We start from the raw sequence: 19,216 nt of genomic DNA, 5'->3' as shown, positions 1-19,216 counted from the left end.
TCCTTTCCCTGCGCCTTTCCTCTGCTCCACATCTGGCACACTCAGGTTCCCCGGGGCTTCCATGGAGCCCTCAGAGCAATCCCTGGAAACATGAACAGCAGGGTTTGATCTTCATGGTTTTCGAAAAATGCCCCTTTCTAACTTAAACCTGGGGGTAAGGAAGAAGAGCCGCCTGAGTGGGGTTTCTCCTGTGGGCAGGAGCACGCTGAAGCCACGACTGTGCCTGGGAAATCACAGCACGGGCCCCGTGTCGCCGCTGGCCCGGCCGAGCCCCTCAGGCTGCTGCAGGCCGGCGGGGCCCGCAGCCTCGGCCAGAGCCGGGCGCCGTCCGCCGCATTCCTGCCCCAGCAGGGAACGGCAGCCAAAGGGGACCCTCCTTCTCCTGAGCTTCCCCGCCCTGGCCTTCGCTCCCAGCCAGCCTCGCTGCTGGGAGCCCCCGGGGAGCCGAGCCAAGGGCCCGGAGTCTCCCCCTCGGCCCCGCTGCCGAGCGGAGCACGGGGCGGCACAGCCAGCCAGACAGACAGAGCAATTAAACCCTCCCCTGGCCAGCCCCTGACACTCCCTCCTTTTCCAGTCTGTGGTTACGGCGCTCAAAGGGTTCCATTAAGTCACCAAATTTTACAGGTTCCTTAAAAAAAAAAAAAAAAAGAGGGGGGTGGGGGGAGGTGAGGGGGAGTGCGCGAGAGAAAAGTTTGGTCATGGCAGGGAATGTGTGATCAAAGCTGAGCCCAAGCTTCCTGTTACACCGGGACTATATATATATCGTGTCTTTAATGTTGGGAATGTAAGCAGCTGCTGGAGCCTGGCGCTGACTCTCTGCCTGATTCCCAGCGCGCTGAGGTTTCTTCCACCGACCACAATGAACAAGTTCCTGTGCTGCACGCTTGTGGTGAGTCCCTTCGCTGAGGTAGATGGGCTCTGGGATGCACTGCAGCTTCAGACATCAGGCTGGAGAGACACACGGCTTTTCTTCTGGGCTTTTGTTTTGGGTTTGGGGTTTTTGGGGGAGTTGTTTGTTTCTTTGTGGGTTGCTTTGTCTTCTTTCCGTTTTCTTGGTAAACCCTTTTTGTTTCAACTCTCCAAACTTTCCTGGTGAGTTTGGAATGTGATGGACACGTCCAGCTCCAGGGAGACAGCAGGGATTTTCATCCCATTCTCAAGGTAGTGGCATGATTTGCTTTTATTTTGCCCTTTTTTTTCCTTCCTAACTTCCTCCCTACTTTTGAAAGGCCTCATCATACTGGTCTGAAGCAAAACCCTTTATCGAGTAATAAATTTAGAAGCTGTAGGCTGGAATATTTGTTTCTGATTTACAAAAGCTTCCTCCCTGCCTGCCTCTAATCTCTGCTGCAGTGACACTCTTGGTATCTCAGGTACTGCGCTGGCTTTCTTAACCAGGAAAACCACTGTGAACTCCACAAAAAAAACCCCACAAGTGTGTGGTTCTTGTCTTGGCTTAGAAAATTCAGCTTCATATGCAAGAAAGTGATGAATTAGTAGCTGTGCCAGTAGCTATTACAGAAGAAGTTGGGTTATTAAATCTAGTATAAGCCCTTCCTTTAATAAGATTTTGTTTACTTAATGATTTAGTAAGATACTTCCAGATGCAAATTTAGAGATGTTAGCAGTGCAATAAATCTTTCAAAATGTTATTTAATAAGTTTAGTCATATAGAATTGTATATGAGTTCAGTTTAATTAAAACCTGCCTACAGACAGATCCTGTATAACATCTATTTGGAGGCTCTTCATCTTTTGCATAAGGAAACTTTCAAAGAAAAACATTAAAAAATAATATTCATAGCAGGCTTTTGCTTTTGCCAGCACAGTAACTTGCTTCTGGGTTGTTTTGGTGAGTACAACGGCATTAATGTTGTGGCAGAGCATTAGAACTGAGATCCATTTATTCTGAAAGCTTTTTATAAATGCAACGAGATTTCCAGGATCTGATGAGTAATGCGTGTTTATTACTCTCTGTGCAACTTTCTGAAAGAGCTTTTTGAGAAACAAACCCAAAGTAATTAATGGTGCAAGGGAAGCAAAATTTGTCAGGCTTGTGGTCAGCAGATTGAAATGCAGGACAACTTTTTCATCCCATGTCTGATGTTGTGCCTGCTTTGTCAATATGAAATCACAGGAAGTTAATCTGGAAATTTCAGCAATATCTGGTTATTAACCTGACTTCTTATCTGTGGCTGTCATAAAATTATCATATCAGGATTTTGATTTTGATTAAATGCAATGTGCCTGTTTGTATTCTCCTACAAAGTAATAACATTTGGTGAAGTTCAGCATAATCCTCTGGCAGATGAATCTTGGAGTGGAAATACATTGGTGACAGTACATACCAAAGAGATCATAATTCAACTGCATTATTATTATTATTACTATTATTATTATTATTCAATTCATTTAAAATTACTGTGGCATTTAAGTAAAATTAGTGAAGTTTAAGTACTGTCAGATGTGCCAGTACTCAGAAAAGTACCTTTAGTATGTGTTTTATAACAACCCTTTTAGGAGGCACAACTGTAGTTCAAAATTCTGTGTTTAGCCCACATACCTTGGAACTGAGTTTGGAGACATTGTATCTAAAAAGACTTCTGGGGCATGATGTACTTTGAGCCTTCGCCTCTTTGCTAAGGTTTCAGAAAGGTTACACTGCTGTGGTGGTGCACTGATGTTTGTGTTGGTTGCTTGGAACACTAAAGCTGCTTACAAACATTATGAAATTGGACTGAATGGAAAGAAATTCCCCAGAGCTGAATCTCATTACTTGTCACTCACGTAACTATCTTGACCCTTATACTTGACCTTTCTCTATTTTGGACCTCTGGGCACATGTGACATTCTTTTTCTGGCCTGCCTGTTGGGTTTGCTGTGTGTAGGCAGCAGTGGCTTTGCAGCCCATGAGGGTAGGAGTTATCTTTCTGTCTGACTTTCTTTCTGTCTGTCTGCATGTGTCTTGGTTAAAAATAAAACACTAAGGTTACCAGAAGAATTTTAAAAAGATATTGTCACAATTGAAGCAACACCCACTGTTCAAATCTCATGGAAAACTTAATTTTGTTCCTTCTGTAAAAACACCTGTTTGCACATAGTACTGGACATACATTTTCCAGCTAGCAGTCAGCTGTTAGTAATTTTGTCAGTGCAAAGGCAGACTGTAGTTACAGTGGGAACACCCCAGGTTTAGGTTAGCTCTAAATCTTGCTGTCAGTCTGATGAATAACATTCCAAAAATGTAAGACATATTTTGGAGAGTATCTAGCTAATTTTCCCTGCTTTTTCGCCCTACAAGTTTCAAGGCAAATGTAACTCATATAAACGAAGACTTTCAATTTAGCACTTCTTTGATAAGATCTAAAACTGCTCTTCAGCTGAATTTCCTTTTCCTACCACTGAAAATTAAACAATAGTTAAGACCCCTAAATTGCTTTGTGAATGTCAACTCATGGTGCCTCAAGAAGTCTCTACAAGACTTGACTTTTTGACATTGCTTTATGGACAGAGAATCGAAGACAGTGTTTCATAGCCTCAGTTTTGAATACGGATCACTCAGCAAAGTCACCAGTTGAACTCCTTATGTAAAACAACAGCCTCCACTTTACAGTGTCTTCCAAACAAAAGTTGGTCCTGTTATGTCCAAAGTGAGTGGATTACAATGAAGCAGTGGGTAGAATAATGGAAGAGCTTTATCAGCTGAACTCAAACCAGTGAAGATGACTCCATGTTAGATTTCATTGTGTACCTGGCACCTGGCTGTGGTCTGCAGAAAGCTCCTTTGTCCGGGCAGTGCTCTCTTGAGCCTGCAGCAGCCCTGGGGTCAGCAGTGCTGCAGAGCTGCTGGCCCAAAGAGGTTAAATCTGGTGATTGCATGGGCCTCCAGAACAGCAAGATGAGAAAGATGAAAGCAAGATGAGAGTAATTCCTCCCAGGTTGACAAGTATTTCACTATGGTAATTTTCAGTAGTTGGATGTGGATCTGATCTAGCATGGCATTGTCAAATACTGGATCTAAGTTATTGATGAGGACGACCTTGATAATATCATCCAGTGCTGTATTTTGCCAGTAGGATTTCTCTGGGCCTGTGCATGATTTCAGTGAGGAATTCTGCCTAAGGGCTGAGGATATGTGAAGGCCTCCTGCCTTTGCTTTGTCCAAATACTTTGTGTAGGAGGCAAGGTAGGAGAGTTGTGAGGTTTTACTTTGAACCCAATGCAAACACTGGGAGCAATCTGACAGATGTCTTGAACGATTATTTATCACACAAGAAAATATGCTTTGGAATACTTGTGGAATGCAAAACAGAAACAGATTTATCTTTCTCAGCAAATTAAACATTCTCCTTTGGTCTACAACCCAAAACCACAAAGCCAAGCTATATAATAATATTTTCATATGCTGAAAAGCCACTCTCTTTTCTGCCATAAAGCAGTCATTTAAAGGGATGATGCTTGAAGGATTTTTACTTCATGTGCTTTGTCTTCTAGTTCATTTTAATTCAACAAGAGAAATCAAGCAGTTCTTTGCCTTACATTTAAAGATGAAAGAAAAGGGTGTGTATTTTTTTATGCCCAAGATCTGAAATGAAATTTTACTATCACATTATTTCTCTTTCAAAAGCATCTTCTAACGAATCAAACTGCACAGGCCTTTTTTGTTAGCATTGCATATGCTGACATAAGGATGGGATGGAGAAATATAGCTTCAGGCCTAATGTGCTGAGTGACACAATGAAAGAAATGCTATCTAACCTTGGGTAATTCATCTTGAAGAAGTTCTCAGTATTTACTTGCGTCACACTGACTTACACTAGACTTATATTTCAACACTTACAGTTCATCCCAATTCCTCACACTGAGACAGCCATCCTGAGAGTGGGGATTTTCCCCAGGGAGATGGAGGAAGATTGAGTTCTTTTTAGAAGTGAGCCCATGACACTAGAACTCAGTTTCACCCAATAGATTGTCAGATGTAGTTAATGATATTAGGTTTTGTTTTGGTTTTCTTTTGCTGTAACAATTTTGTTATTGATAGCATTTCATACTCATAGAACAAAAAAATCCCTGAGCTTTGGGAAGTTTTTTTTAAATTTGGCCTTGCATTTCATTAACCCTAGAAAAACTGTTTGCAAGTGAATCACACTAACAATTAATTTGCCGAGATGAAAAAGATACAGAGCATTATTTTCTTCCCTTAGTCCTGGCATATGAACAATTGGCTGAGGGTTTAAAACTGAAACTGCCTGGATCACTTCAGTCCATTTGCCATCTCTTCCAGGAAACCAAATGTCATATTTGCTTTCAGAAGGGCATTGAGAGCTATATTTATGACACATGGGTTTCTTACACCTGCTTCTCAGTGAAAGGTTGTTCCTAATCTTCCACTGACAAGAGAGTCCCTTTTTCATTTGCCAGCATTATCCTTTAATGAAGAAAGTTCTTCTTTCTGAGTTCACTGTCTGTCTTTACTGAATCCATAGCTTCTCTTGTGACTTTCCAAGCTATTGAAAAAGGCCAGATCCTCTCCAAGAAGCTCTCCATTTCCTTCTAAACCTTCTCTGTACTGCTTCCTAGTGAATTAACCTTTCCTAAACAAGGATAAACAGAATTTTACAAAACCTTCTGAATGACAAATCCATTCATTTGGTCATGTGCAGCACTGATGGATGCCAGCTTTGGTTTCTTAAAGGTTATAGGATGAACATACTCATTGTCCCTAGTTCTGATTCCAGTAGACTGAAGCCAGACTTGTAATTTCTTCCTTCTTTCAAATTAGCACATGACATCTTTTCCAGCAAGAGCACAACAGGCCAGTGCCAGCATGAGTATGGAAGAAATCTTGCTTTCTCTGAAGCTTCTGGGGAGATCACTGCTCAGACCTATTAAGTTCTGATCGTGGCACTTTCCTGTGCTCAAATAGTCCTGTTTCTTGTAGAGGACATTCAGGTGCTTAGTATGTAGACCACCTTTAAATATGGACATTCAGACCAATCAGAGGTTTTGTTTAGCTAAGAAACTGCTGTCAAGTTGGTCATAGCATAGTTTAAGAGAGGAAATGTCAGGAATGACATAAAATGCATTTAAATACCATTTTAATCTGTTTTAGGAATATTCTTTTGAAGGGCGTCTCCTGATCATCCTTATTTACTGTATTTTAGTTTCCACATCAGAGCAGCCCTGGAGTGCACAGAGTGGATTTACCAAAGTAAACTGAACTGATGAAAGTAAATCTAGAGATGGATCCCAGAGACACACCAGATGCACTGTAACCACTAATGCACGCTTGTCCATGAGAGCAGATTGAAGTCAGTCCAAAATATCCCCTCAGAATAATACATAATGTGGATGTCAGGTGCTCGGCACCATCTGTTTTGCTCTGCAAATCTGCTGTAACAGGTGATGCAAATTCCTAATGTAAGCACAAACTCAGTGTGTGTTAGGCTAGGAAAGGACAATTTAATGATGTTCCCCTCCAGCTCACTCTGTGAACTGAGGGACAAGAGTCTTTCCATTCTGTTTGTGCCAAGTTGCTGCAGTAAACTTAGTGAAAAGTCCATTTCATTATCTTCCACCATTACTACTGAATTCTTGCAAAATATCTGAAAAATAGATTGACTTTACTTTGGGTCTTGATGTAGGTTTAAAGATAACTTCTGATTTTCAGGTTGCATATCAATATTCAGAATACTCATGTGTCCTGTGTGTTTTCAGCCTGCATAGAAGACAATTTTGCAGATCTTTTTTCTTAAGTATTACCAAGTAACCTACAGTAGTCTTATGAAATGTGGTATTGGGGGATTGAGGTCCAGAAATGTACTTAGCAACATACTAATGGCTATGTTTGGTCAAAAAAAATCCAGAAAAAAATGCCCTAAAAAGACCCATATGCTGTCTATGGCAGTGGTTGATATCTGGTGCATAGAAGAGATGGAAGAAAAGGACAGAAAAAGATCACTATTTTTGTGATTTCAATTTTTGATTTGGGATTTCTTGATCAAAAGGTGATGTTTATGTTTAATAGTCCTTTATTATTTTCATCCATGACTATGTCTGGGAACATTTTGAACTCGACTGCTTGCAGTGTCCCATGGCAGTGAGTTGCACAGCTCGTTGTGCTGAAAGGCTCATAGTAGTCAAACAGTAGTAATAGTAATCTAGCTCTGTGTTGAACATTATGTATAAAATGCTCTGGTAAAATTCTGAGATATTCATTGCATTTATATCTTTAGTTTGACTGAATAATCTTTTTGTCATAATATTTAACTAAATAAAATAGTTGAATCCTGCATCCATGTTGGCTCAGCCACTGATCAATGGATTACTGCAGCTACGTAATGTATATTTCTGGGAAAAAAAAAGGGAAACAAGTGTGATGTGCTTTTCTTTTAAAAGCATGATGAAAAAAATCAACTGGGAGGACTGTTCTTTTTGTCATGCTGATTTATTAATCCTATTATTACGGGGTTTGGTTATGCTCATTTAGATTAATAATATTCTAGTTGCCATTATTAGTCTATAGTTATTGGTTCTTCCAAGGACAAAACTCTTTATGTCTCACACACATATGGTTCCAGTATTGTTTTGCTCAATTTTAAAAATCAATTCCTCTCAAACTGTGTTGAAATATTTTCAATTTTTATTGGCTTGTTTCCCACAGCTGTGGGTTCTTCAGGAAGCAAGTGGCTCCATTTTTCCCTACAAACCCCTATGCCTTCATACCCTGATACTGAAATCTAATTACTTTTAATGCTGAATCATCCCCTGCAGCAAAACTCTTTACTTGTCTCATACATGGTTTCCAGTGTAAATAGTTGAGTAAGGAAAATAGATAAAATCTTGTTATTCTTGCTCCTGCATGTTGAGGAGTAGAGTTAAGTTATGAAATTATTCACCTATCTGTTCATTATGTGAAACTGTGTCACCAAGGGCAGAGGCACAAACGAGAGGAGCAGATTCTACTGCAGTGCCAGCTCCAGATTTGTGGGGAGCTGTGCACTGCAGAGCAGGAATACTGGTGTTTCTCCACGAGGACATGATGCCCATATGACTGGTTGCTGTCCCTAATAATTTTCAGTGTCAGATTTTCACCTCTGTTGGGAATTGTCTTGGATTTTCACAGACATCTGCATGAAGTGTGGGTTGATGCTAGTCTTTGTAGCACCTGTGCCACATGTTGTAGTCAGATCTGTTCTGTGAAGGGAAAGCTTGTGTCTATGCAAGTTTTGGACACTGGGATGCTGTATTATCTATTACTGAATTAAAACCATAGAAGAAAACTTTACTGTTCACATGAACAATTAATGAGATTACCAGGACTTCCTTATTACTAGAGTCATAGCTGTAGATTTACCAAGGGTGGGGGCATTTTTCCTCAATGTAAAGCCACTCACTCTCAAAAAATGTGCTGCACCCTCTTTGTTAAATAGATCACATGAAACAGATCCAGTCATTTAAGGAAAATGGAGTTGTTCATCAAACTTCAAAGACTAATAAGGAATTTCTCACAATGAAAGGTATTGTGCATTGAGACCACAAGAAAAGTGAGATCTCCACATCTAGAAATCAGTTATGAGATTGAGTCAATGGTAGCTACAAGAGGCTGTAGGGAGTATCCATACTATCTGCATTTCATTCCTGTAGTGTAGCTGTATGAAAAGTGGACTCATATACATGCAACAGGAGAATGCATTTAAGAGTTTTTGCTTAAGCAGTCAGAGTTCCTAAGTTAAGCATCTCATATCCCATGTTGTTTACTGTGAATTGTGTTAATGCAGGTGAAGTTTTAAATTGTCCTTTTCAAACTTAATAAGACTATGGCTTTAGAAGTGCTATGATGTGGCAGAAGTGAGGCTGTTAAATGAAGCATCTCAAGGAAAAAGAAAAGGTTAATTCCACTTATACTTTGGGGACATTGGAAAAGAGGAAATACATTTTTGGAATTGAATGGGCAACTGTATTAGCTGACAGGGCTTAAAATAGCAACAAAGACAAGTCAGTTAGATCTATAATTTTATTGGATACACAGAAAAAAAAGTCAGATCCAGTTTACTTCATCTTTATAAAATGTACAAGTTTTGGAAGAGAAGTGGCACATGCAGCCATGCATGCACTGTTGGGACAGAGCTGGGTTATCAGTGAGGAGAGAGAGCTGTTGGCAGACCCTGTGGGGATCAGGGTGGTTCTCGAGAGTTATTTTTGTGGTAGACTGGTGGAATCACTGAACCAATTTTCAATTATAAGGCCAAAACAAGGAGGTTATCTCTGCAGCAGGGCAGGGTGTCTCGGATTACTAGGTCTCCAATCAGACTAGCAAAGCAGATTGTGACAGGAAGCAGGAGGAATGTAGCTGTCATGGCATGTGCTGGTACTAAACCAGCTTCTCACCACAGCTGTGAGCCTGTAGTTTTAGGTAGGAAATGAAAGCATTGCCCTGGTCTCTTCCAGGTCATGCAATTCAGTCCTTAATGTGTCCTTCACAACCTGTGTCATTCCTTATCTCTGTCTCAAGCTGTGTCTTCACCTTTGATGTAGCTGCCATACTGTATCCCAGGAGCTTCTGCATATCAGTGCAAAATTAAATGGAAGACATTAAAAAGTAACCCCTGTTGTTCTAGCCATTAATTTCTGGTAGAAAATAGTGTAAGAGAAAGAGTGTTTAAAGCTTGGTTTAAAGGTGGTATGGTGATGGTGCAGTACACTGGTCATATTCATATGCTCAGGCACAATTTCTTTTGCATCTGAAGTACTCAATACTTAAGAACACAAAGGTGCATAAATCCCACCTTTGCTGTGCATTGGACAAATTCTCTGGTGCCAGGCAGTAAAAGGTCATTGCCCATATTAAAATGGTGTAAATTGGAGAAGAATAGGATCTACATCTATGGAAGGAATCATTTAGGTCAGGAAGATTTGCTAGATCAGATCCTAGAACTTTCCCATTCTAAAATAGACATGGGAGAGTCTGGAAGCTGCTCAGTATCTCGGAAATTTCTAATGCAAATATTTGTTTGAAGATAGTGACATGAGTAGATTCATAAACTCATTAAAGTGTAGGTTTCCTGGTGATCATGGTGCTCCCTGGAACTAAAAGGAAGTGATGTTTTATTTTCCTGTTGCTAGCTCTTGGACATTTATGTCAAGTGGACCATCCAGGATGACTCTCCCCCCAAGTATCTCCACTACGACCCAGGAACATCTCGGCAGCTGCTGTGTGAGCAGTGTCCTCCCGGCAGCTACGTGAAGCAGCACTGCAGCGCCAGCAGCCCGACGCAGTGCGCCCCGTGCCCGGCTCAGTACTACGCCGAGGAGTGGAACAGCAACGAGGAGTGCCACTACTGCAGCACCGTCTGCAAGGAGCTGCAGCTCGTCAGGCAGGAGTGCTCCAGGACGCAGAACCGCGTCTGCGAGTGCGTCCCGGGCAGGTACCTGGAGCTCGAGTTCTGCTTGAGGCACACGGAGTGTCCGCCCGGCTTCGGTGTTGCCCAGGCAGGTGGGTCCCGCTCCTCCCTCCATACGCACAGGCGTAATCAGAGCTCTGCCGCACGTCCACGACTCGTGGCAATTACAAGATTAGGAAAAAGGCTTGTCCAGATGAAATTGCAGGACAGTAAATTCTAAAGCCAATTGAAAATGTTGTAATCTGCATCTTTTGGACTATAGCCAAAGGAAGGTTCCTCAGTGGAATACCCTGCTCCTGCTGTAACATATAACTTAATGGCAGTAGCAAATGTAGCAAATTGCACTCTAATGAGAAACATGATGGATTGCCTCTTTTAAAGGAACATTATCTGGAATGTAGTATTTGTGCGTGTGATAAATAATAATGTTTTTCATTTTGAAATCTGCTGTTTCAAATAACTGTATATCTTGACAAACACCAGGAGCACTACATGTTTCACACCAAGTATATAATTATAACAACATTAATATAGCTCTAGCATCACTGCAATATGTAGAAATAATTAATTATCAGCATCCTAAGTGGAATTCTTGGGGAAACTTTTACTACTATCAGACAAACAACCATTTCTTTGTCAAGCAGGCTGGCATAGTGCAGAAAGTCTGGTGGGGATATAGAGCAAAGCAGCACTTTTCAGTGGAGTGTATTCTTCATTTAAGACAACATAAATTGTTAAACCAATAATTCGTTCTTCCCTCAAAACAAAATAGATCATTTATTGTTTGGCAAATGCCATGGCCCAGTTTAGCTCCAGCATTTAACACAACCTGAAAGGATTGTAAACTGTCATTGTACCAGAGCTTGATAACTGCTGGGAGAAGAGCACTGAGGAAGGAAATGCAGAAAATCAAAGTGTCTCAGACACCTGCAGGCAAACAGACTACAGAATGATTTCGCTAGGAATGATGTACCTGCAGTGAGAAATACTAGGGCTGGCCTGTACATTTTAGAGCTGATCTGAATGCCAAGACTGGGAGTCCTTTTCTGGGTTATGAACCTCTCACTGGAGAGCAACTTTGATGTAAGGAGAAATATCGCTGCTGTAGTGCTCACTAGTCCTTGAGTAATTGGTTGATGAAGCTTTACTCCAATGCCCTTCCACTGTTAAGCATTTCCACTGGCAGCTACCACATTTCCATATTGTAAACTTTCATTAACCTAAACTATTATACCCAGGGACCTGGGTTAATGAGGTTCCACTGTATCTCGGCAGCAAGTCAAAAAGGGCCAGTAACAAAGTCCTCAGAAAGACTTTGGGAGGTGAACAAAGTATAAATTGTCTGAGCAACCAGCCTCTGCATCCCTACGAGCATGGTGAAACAGACAAATTTCAATCTTTCAGTTCAGAATGAAGCAAACTTTTAAAGAAGATAAAACGTTGGAATTTGTAACATCTTGAAAAGTTGGTTTCCAAAACACCATCAGATTACAGCAGCTAAACTCAAGCAGTCCTCAAAAAAGAATGAAAACATTGTAAAAATAATTGCATCCCCCTGTGTCAATAGTCAGTTTTTGAGGTGAGGCAATAACTAAGAGTTTAGTAAGCACGTACTGCACTGTGTTACTGCTTTTTGCCATATGATAGCCTTGAACTTTGCAATGATGCAAATTCAGGTGAAATAAAACCTAAGAGCAGAAAAATATGATTCCACTCCCACACAGAGAGATGGCATGGTCCAGTGTCTCATTTAAGGCTTGAAGCTTTAGAAATCTGTTTCCCCAGTGCCCGTTGCTCGTGATTACACTGGGATATCACCTTGCTTTTGTAGTCCCTTTTTGTGAGTGCAGATCAGGCTTTGTTCCTTTCTGCCACGGCCAGCCCTGTACGAGGCAGGGTTTATAGCAGCATTGTGCTGGGAAAGCAGCACTGCTGCGAGGCAGCTCTGTCTCCTCGCTGGCGGCTGCCGTTTCCCTGGGAAGAATGGGGGATTCCAGGAGAGTTGGAGGGAGTGGCAGGAGGGCAGACAGCGGCAATTCGTGCCCCAAACGAGCGGAGAATTAAGCAGTGAGGAAGCTGGCAGAGCTGGAGGGTGATTTCATGCTCAGTCCTGAGAACACTGATAGATTACCCGGTATATTCCTCCCTTGTGCTGCAAAGATTATGCAGCAAGCTCTGAGCAGAACGATGCACTATTTGCAGGAAAACTCCTTTCTTCCACGTCCTTGCAGCCAGGACACAACAGCAGCTGTCTGTAGCAGGGAAAGTTGCTAAAATGCAGCTGTGTCAGGACAGCTGATTGCTGCCCGCCTGGTGCAGGTGCTGGCTGGAGCTTTGTCCAGCCCAGAGCTGCAGGCAGCGCACAAGAGCAATGCTGCGGCTGCACAAAGCACAGGATTTGAGAGGGGGGTTGGCACATACAGTCGCTGGCAACTATAATCGCCTTTGTTTTCACTCGTTGTCTGATCAAGTGCTAGGTCAGGTTGTATGCAAACACTATTCTTGATTTCACAGCTGATTGAAAACTTGAGATGCATACTCTTTTACTCTAAGGATTTCCCAAAATAAATAGAAGTTTATTAAAAAACTAACATTAAAATAGGCGTCCATATGTAAATACTTTAAAAATGCACTAGATGGAGATATTTTCTTATTCAAATATAGTTTCCAATTTTTTTCAAATAAATTTTAAGCATGTGCTTAAGTTCATGTTCAGTAATGCAGTATTAGATACCAGACTTCAGGCACCTGTTAAATGTTGGATGAATAAGGATGAATTAGGAGTGAATATACAGCAGTTATTGATGCTGTTACTTTCCTGCCACTGGTGGTTAGACTGCATAGCTTCAGATTTCATGGATTCGTTTTCTTACTCTTTGTAAATGTGCTAGAACCATATGTTGTCATTCTGTTGTTGTATCATATATTTAGTTCTGAAGTAAAACTATGCATTACAAATCACCAAGCAAAACATGTACGATTGTTATTTGTTTCTATATTGGAAACTGCTTTCTTTGCTTTTAATAACACTCTATTCAAGCTCCGAAAAGAATTTCAAAATTGTTGTCTGTAGTTGATATTTAGGTGGATTGTATTTTTTATCTAGAACTGAAGTAACCCATTCAAGTCAGGTCCTGGGCAGTTATTGCAGAGTGAAATTAAGAACACATTTTTTTGCCACTTAATTACAGAATATTTGTGTAGTTGAAGGATGAAGATCAGACATAGTGTAATGTCTGAATATACTCAAATAATCGAGCTTTTAAAGATATTACTTTACTTAATTACTGATTTAATGAGTAATCACTGATTTTAAACTTGGTAACAAGCAAATTTAAGAGAACTATTTACTGTATTACATCAGCAAGAACATCATTCTCCTAAGGCATCTTCTGCTTCTTTTTTTTCCTAAGTGATTCCGTAATAAAAAAACCAGAAGCATGACAGTTTAGAGAGGAATGTTTTCCATGTTTTCTCTATTCTTTTTAAATTTTTTTCCACAGTTGAGGTTATATGTAATTGGATGCATTGTTTTCCTGTTTCCACAGGTACACCTGAGAGTGACACTGTATGCGAGAGATGTCCAGAGGGATTTTTCTCAAATGAAACCTCATCCAAAGCAGCCTGTGTTAAGCACACAAACTGTAGTGCCCTGGGTTTCAAAATAGCTTTGAAAGGAAATGAGGTTCGTGACAACGTCTGTCAGGAAAATACAGATACGACACCTCAAAAATGTGGAATCGGTGTGTATCATAATAAGGAAGAGTGCTCTGAAATCGTACCTTTAGTTATCGTTAAAATTAATTCACCAAAATCTGTGATACAAGTTCTTAGCTTGTTAGCTCTTTGCCTGCTATGGTGATGGCCATAGTAGAATTTTAATCATTGTGGCTCAGACCAAAAATAACACAAGCACAAAGAGAAACAGCACTATAAAGACAACTTCTTAGTCTGTTTTTTAAACATTTTTTCTTACCATTCTTGCTGCTTGGTTTTGTTGTTTTTTGGTTTTTTTTTTCTGAGACAGGCAAGGTAAGAGATCAGAACAATTGACATCTTCTCTTTCTCATTTCAGATGTAACCCTGTGTGAGGAGGCTATGTTCAGGTTTGCTGTTCCTACTCATCTCACACCTAACTGGCTGAACATACTAGCAGACAGCTTGCCTGGGACAAAGGTTAGCACAGAAAATATTGAAAGGATTAAACAAAGGCACAGCCCTCAAGAGCAGACCTTCCAGCTTTTGAAACTATGGAAGCAGCAAAACAAAGAACAGGATATGGTCAAGAAGATTATCCAAGGTATCTTATTGTGATAGCATGTGCATTATAAACAACCTTCTAAATGGCATTTTAAAAAATTGCTTGGATCAAATACCCCCTGGGATGTGTTGTGCTTGGAAAAGGGCCTACAGGCTTTCACTGCAATACATCGATGCAGTAAGCATAGAGAAGTCCAGGAAAAACAGGAACAGAATTCCTGCTTCCAGGAATTCTCCAGATCAGTCAAGGACTGTATTCTTTGCAGACTTGTAGCCCATTTTGGAGTGTGTGTTGTGCCATAACCAAGGTCCCCTTTTGAGACTGCACAACATACAAAGAATTTTGATCAGGTGAGGAGTGTTTCCCACTGTAATATCTGAGCAATCAAGGTTAGAGGGAGCTGGTTCCCTGCAGCTGAGAGTGCAATTTGTCTTTGACAAAGCAGAGTTTGATATTTTGGACTGGGATATTTATCCACAGGGTGGGAGCACATGGAGTGAGGAATACATCAACAGGCTTTCCCTTCTTTTTCCTTCTGGTACTTCTTTGTCATACAGATTCATTGCTTTGTTTGTGCTGAATCTGCCAAGATACATTTCAAAGATGAAATAGTGCTGCAGTATTAAGGTTTTTTACAACAGTCAGGCCAACTCTTTTCATGTAAGCCACCATCAAAAGCCACTACGTTTGAATGACATTTTGTCCACTCAGAATAGATTTGAAAAATGCTGCAGAATTTTTTACCCCTCTTCTATTTAGTATGTATGCTTATGTCAGTCTGTGAAGTGTCTAGAGTACTTCAAAATTCAAAATTACTCTTTTAACAAAGCTTGCCTAGGCATTTCTGAAGAGAACGAGCTAAATTTTCATTCACTGGAACCAAATACTAGGAGTCTATCACATACACACAATATTTTACAGGATAGATGGGCCCGAAAAAGCAAAGATGAGAGAATTCTTTGAAGCAAAGAAATTTGGAAAGCAAATTCACCTTGGTATTTTGGAAGGTTTTTTGCAGGCTACAGTAAAGTTGTAATGTGCTGTACTTACCTCTCTTCTCTTTTTGCTTTCTATAGATATCGACCTTTGTGAAAGCAGTGTCTTAAAGCACATTGGCCACCTGAACCTCACCTTTGAACATCTCAGCATGCTGATGGCAAGCTTACCAGGAAAGAAAGTGGGAAAAGAAGATGTTGAGCGCACAATGAAACTATGTCAACCCACAGAGCAAGTTCTGAAGCTTCTCAATCTGTGGAGAATAAAGAATGGTGACCAAGACACCATTAAAGGTTTAATGTATGGACTGAAGCACTTGAAAATGTACCACTTTCCAAAACGAACCATCCAAAGCCTGAAGAAGGTGATTAGGTTTCTTCACAGATTTACAATGTATAGATTATACCAGAAACTCTTTTTAGAAATGGTAGGGAACCAACTGAAATCTGTGAAAGTAAGATGTGTCTAACTCAAGATATATTTCTTTCTCCACTGACTATTTTTCCCTAATTACTGCCAGCAGTAATTAAACTGGAACATTATTTCACCACATTTTGATTTACTATTTATAGAAATGCCTGACTGGAATAGTTCTAAGTCTCCTGCCGTGGTTTTGAAGGTGTTTTTTGCTGTTGTTGGTTTTTTTTTTCTTTAATAAAAATCACTTTTGTAAAAGCTATTAACCCGATGGTAACACTAAGAGGCTGATTCTGCATTTTTGCACATTCAGAGTCGAAAAGTCCCACTATAGTCACTAGAGGAGAAAGGAATGCCAGACCAGGTTCTACTCCAGTATTTGCTATTTATATTCTTCAAGGAATAAACCTTTTTGTTGTACATATTTATTAAGTTAAATGGAAATTGTATGAGACCGAATTTTAGGAAGAGAATTGGAAAGCACACTGTATATTTTCTAGTTAAACAAAAATGATTCCATATATTTTTCTGGCAAAATTTTGTAGCATGCCCTAAGAGTTATTAATTTCTTTACATTTTGTATTTTAAAAATGTATTATTGCTTAGTATTATTTGTATAAGTTGTGGTATCTTTTGGTAAGGATGTTTTAATTTATCCAATGATTTTAACTCAAATATGGTGAAAATATAGCTCAAGTGACCTGAATATTTAAATATTCTGTGAGAAAGTGAATGTACCGTATTTAAGAAGCTGGATTTTTATATAGAATTTCATAATCTTATTTTATAAAGCAATTAAATTTTTCCATTTACTTTTTGACTGGTGTTTTACTCTTGACTCTAAAGTAGGAACTAACTACAAAGTCAGACTATGTGGATTTTTGCACTTTATCTTGGGCTTGGGTCTCTGCTACTCCCTCTCTGGTCTAGTAGTTAATATGTGAACCAAGTAAATATTGACCAGCACTGGATTCATGGTCACTGCAAAGATGTAGAAGAAGCTAAAAAAGTCTTAATGGTTCCAGTCTAAAAGGCCCAGGTGGTTGTGATACAACCAATTACAACTCCACAGACACATCTGGCCCAGCACCGCTCTTGGCCTGGTAACATTCTTGGAGAGCTCACAACCTTTGCCCTAACCACAGCTTGTAATTTCATGGAGGAAAGATGATGCATGGGCCTGACAGGCTTGGAAAGCCTCACTTATTGCCCCTGTGTTTAAAGGAAGGGAGCACAGAGAGGTCACATAAAAAATAGTCATTTACCGTTTCCCTCAGCTATAGAATGAGGCACCTACAAAGCCCTGAGCCCCATAAAACCAGAACAGAGAGTGGATGAGTGTCATTATCAAAAGCTCACAATTTTAAGGACCAGTGGTCATTCACAATGCAAGCCAAAGCTATGGTAGCTTCAGAGAAAGACTGTACTCCTGTTTTTTTCTTTAAACCACATGAACAGAGCTTGAATATTCTTCATATTCTTTTCCCTTGTGTAAGGAAGGGAAATCCATAAGCATTTAGCCTTGTATGACAAATATTCTAATATTACAGATGAGAGGATCTTAAGCAAAGAACGAGAAAGAGAATTCTAGTTGATACGATAGGTGCTCATCAGAATTGCTCTCCATATAGCAAATACAAACAGGAGATACTGATTTAAAATATTTGGGATGCATTTTTCACTGAATTCAAACATCACTTTTTTTATCAAAAGGAATAAACTCCCTTTTAAATTTCACATGCTATTAGCATCTCATTTATTGGTGTAGCTGAAAAATGGTGCTGAATATGAAAAATTTCCTAGTTTTGTGTAGATTCATTTGGGATAATTTACATACTTCTATAAGAGAAATTGGTTTTACATGTAATTAAAAGATTATAACAACAGACTCAAATTTGCAAAATAGATAGCAGATGTTTCCATGACTCTGACAGGTGTGGAGGTTTGGGGTGTTCTAGGTGTTAAAGTGAGAATAATGATCTTACTGGCAACAAAATGAAGATTACACACATCTTGTAAACAATATCATCTTAATCCTTTCTACATATGCAGTAATTTTGTAATTGATAGTATAGTTATAGTATCAAGTAGCACTATAATTTAAAAAATTATCACAGAGATAGAGCTTTCTAGAGAAAAGCACAGCTGCTTCTTAGTACATGAGTTTTAATTTATACATTTATACTTCCATTGTTCAAGTTATATGTAACTCTCATTGTAAACAATGCAGTTTTTGTGGTCCTTCAGGAATGATAATAGTGAAGAAGGTGCTTGGAGCCAGAGCCTACAGTTTTAAGCTGTAACTACCATGTAAACGTTATGCTTCACTACAGTAGAGTACGGCCTGGACTGGATTTCCTGGGAAAATTTAGCATTGAACTATAACCTGTGCCTTTCAAAATAAGATTCTTTCCCCTCTAAATTCAAAGTTACACATGCTTAATGAATTATACCTCTTAAAGCTGATTCAGTTAATCAGTTGCTCATGCCTAGGTAGACACTTCTCAGCCAGTTTGTGCCCCATTTGTCAATTCAGCTTCACTTAGCTGGAATGACTTGAACACATCCTGAGCAGGCGACATTTAAACTGTATTCCCTTCCCCAAAGAGCCTCCAGCCCAAAATAGCCAAGACAAACAAAAGCAAGACCCAGGATAATGAGGGAGAGGGTGAGGCAAACAGAAAGTGGGAGGAATGCTTGGAAAAATTGTGGGTTTGGGGGTGGTAGCTTGTTTTATAAGGAAGGCTGCAGGAGGAAGAAGGTGGGCAATGGGCAGCAGGTAGGAGAGGGGTCCCTGTGTCCCTGGCTTGGAGGAAATGCTGCTGTGGGTGAGGTGTGAGAACTGGGGACAAACAACCAGAGCTGGGCCTTGGCGGTGACTTGAAGAAGGATTTTGGGCTCAGGGTGCCCTGACCTGCCAGGGTAACAGTGCCTGCTCTCCTCCCAGCCTGCCTGCTGACCAGACCCAGGAAGCAAATGTTTGCCATCCTCTGGCCAGCCTTGCCTTGGGGTGGAAAGAGTAGAGGAAGAGAGAAGCAAGAGGAGTGTGCTGCCTCTGCTACCCAGCCAGGGGCAGGGATTATCCTGTCCTGTCAGCTTCCCCTTCACTGAGAGAAAGGAAAAGCACTTTTGGGAAGGTT

The 19,216-nt window shown here is 40.3% G+C and overlaps 1 protein-coding gene across 1 annotated transcript; it reads left to right on the top strand.

The window, feature by feature from the left end:
- The first annotated feature begins 554 nt into the window (after positions 1-554).
- On the top strand, positions 555-16,888 carry TNFRSF11B (TNF receptor superfamily member 11b). Its single transcript, XM_014870102.2, has 5 exons — positions 555-889; positions 10,125-10,494; positions 13,951-14,145; positions 14,478-14,702; positions 15,740-16,888. The coding sequence occupies exons 1-5, from the start codon at positions 860-862 to the stop codon at positions 16,126-16,128; spliced, it is 1,209 nt and encodes a 402-aa protein (XP_014725588.1). The 5' UTR covers positions 555-859; the 3' UTR covers positions 16,129-16,888.
- Positions 16,889-19,216: the final 2,328 nt, after the last annotated feature.

The sequence above is a fragment of the Sturnus vulgaris genome, chromosome 1 (genome assembly GCF_052056855.1).
Source record: "Sturnus vulgaris isolate bStuVul1 chromosome 1, bStuVul1.hap1, whole genome shotgun sequence".
Taxonomy (NCBI): Eukaryota; Metazoa; Chordata; class Aves; order Passeriformes; family Sturnidae; genus Sturnus; species Sturnus vulgaris.
The sequence above is the reverse complement of the archived record's forward strand: the minus strand, read 5'-3'. Positions and strand labels throughout refer to the sequence as shown.